The sequence below is a fragment of the Mya arenaria genome, chromosome 16 (genome assembly GCF_026914265.1).
Source record: "Mya arenaria isolate MELC-2E11 chromosome 16, ASM2691426v1".
In the NCBI taxonomy this organism is placed as follows: Eukaryota; Metazoa; Mollusca; class Bivalvia; order Myida; family Myidae; genus Mya; species Mya arenaria.
In genome coordinates, this window is record NC_069137.1 from 38,928,479 (window position 1) to 38,937,662 (window position 9,184).

At 34.1% G+C, this 9,184-nt stretch overlaps 1 protein-coding gene across 1 annotated transcript; it reads left to right on the forward strand.

The window, feature by feature from the left end:
• Nucleotides 1-2,470: 2,470 nt before the first annotated feature.
• LOC128222162 (protein bark beetle-like) lies at nucleotides 2,471-8,628 on the forward strand. Its single transcript, XM_052931039.1, has 2 exons — nucleotides 2,471-2,743; nucleotides 3,196-8,628. The coding sequence occupies exons 1-2, from the start codon at nucleotides 2,612-2,614 to the stop codon at nucleotides 4,177-4,179; spliced, it is 1,116 nt and encodes a 371-aa protein (XP_052786999.1). The 5' UTR covers nucleotides 2,471-2,611; the 3' UTR covers nucleotides 4,180-8,628.
• The last annotated feature ends 556 nt before the right edge of the window (nucleotides 8,629-9,184 follow it).

A 9,184-nucleotide genomic window follows, 5' to 3' on the forward strand; every position in this document is an offset into this window, starting at 1 on the left:
TAGTAGAAGAGATATAACCTAGATGGGGAAATGATAGTTCAGCTTACATATTAAAACCCGTCTAACCTTAAAAAGATATAAATTAGGACACAATCAAACATTTCAATTTGGAGACAGTAAACTGTCAGTATGATTGATTTTGTATTTCACTCGCTGTCTCATATTTACAAAGATTCTGACTCTTAACCCGAACTCTGAAAAGCAATTTTTAAAATTTGAAAAAAATAAATAATTGCATTCTTGTCACAATGATTGATATATAAAGATACATGGCACTTTGAATTAGTAACATTAAGCAACAATACAGGCAGTCAATTTTCTTAGTTTGAGACAACTTGTGATTGGTAAGAGCAGGCTCTTATAACAGAAAACATTGTATCGTTAGGCATATACCTTTCGTAATCATATGACCAATGTATATGTATAAGTGTTTGGACAAGTAAAATATTTAGGGCCGAATTCAGAACAATCACTCTCACTCACACTCCATGAGTTATAGAATGGTTTAAAGTTTATGGCTCATGTTTTGGTAAATGCACATTTTTTGTATGACAAAATAACGTGTGGAAAATCACAAGTGTTTAAACTAAGATACCAAAAGCTGAAACCCTTCAACCTTCAACCTTAGCAATCGAATTGCTGCCAAAATGCGCCAATTTCATACCAAGCACTTTGGAGAATGAAGGGGTGTGTGTTTGGGGGGGGGGGGGTAGTAGCGGATTGCTCCCTGATATAGGTCGGCTACTAATACTTATAAAAAAGAAACAAGAAGAACGAGTCAGTCAGCCAAAAACCCTTGAAAAATACTTCTGGTACAGAGATAACAAAATAGTATGATCAATTAAATATCAAACAAATACATGGGACAACTCACGCAGTCATGTTGTTGGTACCGCCATTGAACTGTCGGCCTTGCTCCTCTAAGTTATGATGGATGTTTAAGTTGTTTCAATAAATATTCCTTTGCTATTCTTTATCATAAATGAACTTATAATTGAACGCATGATAATACTTATGTAGAAAGGCAAGTGTAGTCTTAATAAGGTACTTGAAAGAATATAAATCTTAGTTTCACATCTTGACAATCCAAAGTACCACTTGTAATAACCACTTTAGAGGCAACACGTTACGAGTTTTACTTCAAGCTTTGATTTGTAAAGCAGTTTTATTATGTAATTGGCGACATTCTGCCCACATCTGTAAAAATGTATGTTTATCTAAATAATGTTTTTTTCGCGAAAAATAGCCATCGTTATACGGATGAGGGTCGTTGATGTTGTTGTTGCTGTTGTTTTTGCTGCTGTTGCTGTAACAATTTTGTTTTGTTGTCTCAGTTGTTGTTGTTTAGGTTGTTGCTGTTGTTGTTGTTGTTGGTGGTGGTGGTGGTATTGTGGTTGTTGTTGATTACGTTGTTGTTGTTGTTGTTGTTGTTGTTAACTATATTATATAATGTTGCGTTGAAAGGCTATCGGCCTGCTTCGAGTTGTGAGTATATTCATGTTATTGTAAAACAAATTAACATAAACATCTAATGATAGAATATGCATGCTCATGGATTCATTCGCAAATATTTTCAATTAAATCAAAACCAAGAGTCCCTTAAAGTACTCATTTAATATGTGGAGTACCCCATAAATTACTGGTATGTATGAGTTAATACTCAAAGGATATAAAATTATCTAGAACTTTGGTTTCATAAACAATCAATATAACACTTCAAGAAATGCACTTTTGCGGATAATGCATTTAGGCATTTTTGAATTAAATTTACTCTACCCAAAAAACTCCACTGAGTCGTAATTAATTTCAAGGGCATTAATGTCAGGTGTTTACAGGTTTCCTGGTTCATCATTTGGGATCAAAACGTTCTCGATTTGGTGACTTTTGGTACAAGCAATCTTCTGTTTACGATGACGCTTGTTTTAGATGAAAATCATGTCTGTATTTAAATATCTCGTGAAAACAATACTCGTACACTATCTTACTAGGCTTACCGACTTGCTCAATGTACTTTATGCTTAAAAACAACTATTTAATACAGTTCTCTTTCGCGCCAATCTCATTCGATACCTTGTTTTGGTCAATGCAAGATATTGTTGTTGTTTTCCGAGTGCAGATGTTCCGATTTCCCCGGGTAAATTTGCGGGGAATAAACCTGTCCGAATCTGATGGCCCAGATTCTAATACACGTTTATCTTGAAACTATTGGCATATTCTGCTTTTTATATTGCGATTGTAACTCACCGATATTATAAGAATTGCGCTTTCTACGATTTTAATTACGTAATAACGCAAACACGCAGCTTATTTGCACTGTTTAAATCTCATAACTTATTAACCATACAACGCTACTTTTGGCAATCTACTTAATAAGCAAAACTGCAGTTCGTATAACGGACGGAAGAAAACACTTCAGAAATGTATTTAAGTAAAGGACCACAAATTATGGAACGCATATTCTTAAGGAACATTTAGCTAAGGGAACAGTTTACTTTAGTTACACATATACGACTGTGCCTATTTTTTTGCAAGAGACGGATCGGAATTCTAAAGATATATATTGATAAAAATACGGAACAATAAAGAGACTGGTTCTAAAATAGACTGAAACATGTTCGTTTGGCGTTTTATTCTGGTGCTTGTGCTCCTCCCTGCTGCAGCCTCGAATGATTTAGAAACATTGACTTCAGAAATATCTAAACTCGGACGTAAAATGGACACATTTCAGTCGTTTGTGTTTCAGGTACTTATAATTATTATCATTATTTATTACAATTATGAGGTGGTAGTGGTAGTGATGGCGTCGCCAGTGTTATTGGTAGTGTTAGTGGTAGGTGAATTAGTAGTAGTATAAGTTGGATTGCTGTTGGTGGTGTTAGTGGTGGTAGTCACATTGCTGTTGGTGGTGGTGCTAGCGGTGGTGATTGTAGTGTTGTTGTGGGTATTGGTGGTGGGAGTAGCAGTGTTAATGGTGGAAATGGTGGTGGTGGTAAAGTTGGTAGTGTAGGTGATGGTGACGGTGGTTGGTGTTGTTGTTGTGGTGGTGGTTGTGGTAATGGTGGTGGTGGTGGTTGCATTAAAAGCAGCAACGGGTATCAAAAGTAAAATAAACTAATTAAAAAGAAATGTCGAACAAATGTTTTCAAGAACGAAAATTCATGCATTAAGTGACAAAAGCAAAATTGTTTATTGCAGGATATTTCGATCATTAAAGACAAAATCCACAAAATGGATTCAAAAATGGACGCGATTATAAGACAAGACCAACATAGAGAAGACATACATCAAGCACAATCTGGAAGCCAGACTCATGAAGAACAATCTTTAAACGACATAGTCGAGCCCATCGCTCTACAGCAGCAGTTAGATAGAATTAAGAGAGGCTTTCGCGAGGAGAAAGAAGGGATTCGACATGAGTTAGACGACCTGAAAAGTATTTCTCAGAATCTTCTTGTTGGAAAAGACAAAATTGCGGAGTACCTACTAACATTAGAGACGAACGTAAACAAATTTCTCAGTAAAATTATTGGTGACTTGAAGGATAGAATTCTCGACATAACGAAAAATGTACAGAGAGATTTAAACACGTCGATTGAGCGTAGCGCTGTTGGCATTGATGTTAAAGCTCAATCGTTAAAAGAACTTGTTGAACGAACAGACAATATCAGTAAATCCAGATCGGATAAGATTACCGAAACGCTAACAAATGCTCTATCTGCATCAGAGAAGACCATCGCAGGCTACCTAAAAGACACAAGCATGAAGACAGCCGACCTTGTCGACTCAGTAAAGCAAGACATAAGCACAATTATGGAAAATACCGATAAAATCATTGCAAATGCAAATATTACATCTCCGGTGCGTCTTGCCAATGAAAGTGAATACTTAGGCGGTGTTCAAGGACGTTTGGAAATACTACATGATGGCGTTTGGGGAACAGTATGTGATGACGCGTTTAGGGCAAACGAAGCAAAGGTTGCGTGCAAAATGATCAATTTAAAATTTGCTAACTACGGATATCTTCGAGAAGCGTTTTATGGCCGCGGAACCGGTATGATTTGGCTTGATCACATTGAGTGTAATGGTGAGGAGCATTCTCTATTTAACTGTCCAGGGGATGTCATTGGTAAACATGACTGCAGCCACGACGAAGACATTGGTATTAAGTGCTGGTACTGATAGATCCAAAAATTATATGTGTGTGTATACTTAACCGTTGTGAGTGTTTGAATTTAGCAGTCATTGTTTCGGATACCGTTCAACACCAGTATAGAAAATGCACTGGTGTTGAACGGTATCCGAAAAATGACTATTTATGTATTTCATGCAATTATATTTCTACCAAATTAGACAATATATCCAACGTACTTCAATATTAAGTTTATGACTATAAGAGTGTATGTATAGGAAGGCACATGAATAGATGGAGAACAAATGTGAATATATCCAGGGTTTTTTTCAGATGAAAGAATAAAGACATACTTAGTTAAATAAATGATTAACTCCTTTTCAAATGCTTAACAATGATTATGCCAGCGGTCGACAATTATACTAACTTAAATTAATGACTAACTCCTTCGCAAATGTTTAACACTGAAAATGGCAGTGGTCGACAATAATACTGACTTAAATTTTGACATACTCCTTCGCAAATGCTTAACAATTAATATGCCAGCGGTCGACAATTATACTAACATAATGAATGAATTTCTTCTTGATAAATGCTAAACAATGAATTTGACAGCGGTCGACAAATAAACTAACTTACATTAATGACTTCACCCTTTGCAAATGCCAAGCACTGAATATGACAGCGGTCGACAACTATACTAAATTACATTAATGACTTCACCCTTTGCAAATGCCAAACACTGAATATGACAGCGGTCGACAACTAAACTAACTTACATTAATGACTTCACCCTTTGCAAATGCCAAACACTGAATATGACAGCGGTCGACAACTATACTAAATTACATTAATGACTTCACCCTTTGCAAATGCCAAACACTGAATATGACAGCGGTCGACAAATAAACTAACTTACATTAATGACTTCACCCTTTGCAAATGCCAAACACTGAATATGACAGCGGTCGACAACTAATCTAACTTACATTAATGACTTCACCCTTTGCAAATGCCAAACACTGAATATGACAGCGGTCGACAACTAATCTAACTTACATTAATGACTTCACCCTTTGCAAATGCCAAACACTGAATATGACAGCGGTCGACAACTAAACTAACTTGCAATAATGACTTCACCCTTTGCAAATGCCAAGCACTGAATATGACAGCGGTCGACAACTAAACTAACTTGCAATAATGACTTCACCCTTTGCAAATGCCAAACACTGAATATGACAGCGGTCGACAACTATACTAACTTAAATTAATGACTTCACCCTTTGCAAATGCCAAACACTGGATATGGCAGCGGTCAACAATTATACTTACGTAAATAAATGACTTACTCCTAGGCAATGCTTAACACAGAATGTAACAGCGGTCAATACATATACTAACTTACATTAATTACTTACCCCTTTGCAAATGCTTAACAAAGAATATGGCAGCGACCGACACGCCTTAGTTTTCAAAAAGAACCATATGAACGAGGGTGTGAGCATCCAAAAATACCCACATGGGATCCATACCAAAATCGTGTCAATAAAACAAAATGAAAATTCGGGGACCTCTTGGTTAATCTTGCCATTGTCCTGAAAAGAAAATATAACCTTATATTTGTGCATAATTATAATGGATTTTAGCCAGGTTATTAAAGATCAGGGTGCTGCAGAAAAGAGATTAGGTGCTAAGGGGAAAAGAGGTACTTTGTGTCGGGCTGTGATGTGAAAAATTCCAATATTATGAGATTCACAGACACTGTTAGGAAAAAATGCTTGAATGAAGTTACAAAAATAACCATACATGTCAAGTTTCTATGAATTCCTAATCATTTTTTAAGTTTAAATAAAAACACAATATATATTAGTTGATCGTAGACATTTAACTCTATGCATACAGGAGGATGTATATGGTGAGATGGTAGCTACCAAGCAAAGGAAAGGGTGGTCGGCAATAACTCATTAGCTATAAATCTAAATATATATGAAGGAAACGCACTGTTTATTTTGGACACAGGCTTTATATTAACAAAGGCCTATTTTGGGAGAAATAAAAAATGTGGATATTACTTAGTACCAATCAATATAAAAAAAACGTTCAAGGTTATGGAAACTTGCGTTAAACGTCACTGAATTGATGAAAAACACAACGTGTTCTCTGGATGAAATTTCCATCTTATGTTTACCAGTCATTATAATTTTAACTTCAAGTTGTACTAATAAACATATATTGTGTTTATAATTTCGAACTTGTTCTTCTCTCTAAGTTACACATAATATGCATTTGTGTTTTAATATGTCGTTGATAGAGTACCATATGTTTCATGTATTTGACATCATGGTCTGGTGAAATGTAAGTGAAATGTATGTATTGAATGAAGCAATGATTTCCTTAGATGTATTAGTTTCTGTCATTTTCACCCAAACTCATTCAAAGTTGTATGCATGCAGTCATTATGTTATGGTAAAATATGTTTAGTGTGTACTTTAAAAATAATATTGTTGGATGCGATGCAGTGCTAAAAATTGTTAAGTTCGTCAGTGGTCTACATTATATTTTATAAACTATGTACTTACTGGGCTATCCACAGCTTGTACCTACAACTTCACCTGATTAGGTTCAATTAAGACTGACTGCCGATTTAATGAAGTAAGTGTACTGGAAAACTAGAGAATAACTGACATTTCATTGGATAAAATATAATGTTGACCACTAAATAAACTTGATGCACGCTACATCATTTGGTTTATATTGAATTATTAGTTATCGCAAATCCACGTTAGCATTAGTATGATACACTTACATGATCAGGTTTTAAAAAAAAAATACATTTTTTTAAATTGTGCAGTTGCTGTTAATACTTATTCGATATTTAGCTTATTTTTGGCCTTTTGATAAAATGTCTATTATATGTGCATTGAATCACTTGAAAACTCTGTATTGTATATGTGTATTTGTCAACAAGGGCTATGGCCTTCTGGATAGTTTGTAAATAAATTAAAGTCCATAGATAATGCTTTTTTCGCTTGTACCTTGAATTGAAATAAAGATTTATAAAAGCATCACTCTCAAAGATTGACCGTTTTGACACTTTTTTTTATTCAAATCTTGTAAAGGTTCAATTTTTGCGTAAATGATTAAAAATCAGCGATATAAAAAGGCTAACTAAAGATAAGATTGTTGTTTGTCATATTTATGGTCGAAAATAGGGTTATATGGCTAAAAGCGTTGCTTAAACTCTCAGCAAATTGAAGTTTCGACCGTTTTTTTACAAATGAGATCTGTTCTATTGTGAGTTATCTCATATGACTAAATAGAAGGCATTGATGTCAAATTCAGCTGACTCTGAGACAAACCAAATAAGAAATTTAAAACTGTCAATCTGTGAGAGTGCAGCTTTAAACATACTCATGATAGTGAATTAGCTATTTCTAACATTCGTTGCATGCATGAGCATAGCTATACTTTGTTTCAAACTTTACCCATAGCATTGCAATTTCACGGATGTTATTCATGCATGATTTGATTAGGTTAGACATAAAGACAAGTAAGTAGGTCTACATTAGTTGTGTTATATACATGTTAATAGAATTGTTAAAATCTGAAAATAAAACTACCATATTTAATTGTCCAAATGTATAAAGGATCTGTAAAAAAGAGGATTTATCTTACTAATGATAATATGCTTATCCTCATATTATTCATGGATGTGCATTTTTTGCATTTGTTCATGACAACTTATTTATTTATATTTGTTTTCAACCTACATTTGTTTAGTATTATGTGACTTGTTGAATTCATATATTTGATCGTGTTCGATATTATTTGAATATGTACGTTCATGGTACACGTCACATAAAATTCTGTTCTGCTCTTTTCTGTTATTAAATGAAACTTTTCATTTCCAAAAACACTTTGTGTCTGTATGGTAATTCGTAAGGCTGAAAATTGCCAAATAAAAAAATCATTTGCAAAGTATGAAATGATTCTATGCAGTATTTCAACAATCTTCGGCACCCCGACATATTCATAATATAAATGATACCCTGCGCTAAAAAAATCTCGTCCTCATAAATAATTAATGATGTAAAATCCAGCCGCTTGATTGGTCGCCTGAGACACAAATGTCCGAGGAGGTACGGATGGAATCTCAGTTTCAAGCGATCCAATGAGATCACGGTTTTCAGACTATTTTAGGCAGGAGATATTTTGTCACATTAGCTGATAGCTTTTGTTATTACTAAACCGTTATAAAATAGCATTCAATGTGGTAAAACATGGAGACAAATGTATTATTATTTTATTTTCAAGATTGTTAGTACATGTAAGATCATCAAGCCCCAATGTGAAAAAACCTTTGATGGTTATATCAAAGAAAATAATAAATGATTATTCAATAGAAAAGCATTACATTTTTTTGGCTGTGGAATATTTCACTTTTAAATCTTCACCAAAGTGATTTATCGACATATGCAAAGCATCACCCCCCCCCCCCCCCCAAAAAAAGAATAAATAATCAATACTTTCTTTTGAACAATTACACAAAAATATTGTTTTTTCAAATTATATTTGATGTGTTTCCTTTGTACTCTAATAAACTATGTGTACAATTTCCTGTGCTGAAAATATTTGCTTGAGCTATACATAATAAAATAATATAGCTTTACTAGTGTTGTTGTTGTTGTTTTGTAGCGATTGCTGTTGCTGCTGCTATTGTTTCAGTAAAAGAAGACAATCATGTTACTTTAATTCAGAACTTCAAGAAATATTCAACTATGAAGGACAGTAAATCATCAGGCTCCAATTTCTCAAAACTTTGTAAGTCCCTAAAAGCAGGGTTGAGCTAAGCTCACTTTTTTGTTTTTCAATAATTTGCTAAATATTTACTTGTTAATAGGTTGTTGTTTTTTTACTTTAGATAGGAATTATTTTTATTATTATCACAATACATCATTATTTTCATATAACAAAATTCAATTTAAGTTTGCATTTTGGCTAATTATTTGAAATAATTTTCTTAAGCCTGCCAAGCTTAAGAAGTTTCGAGAA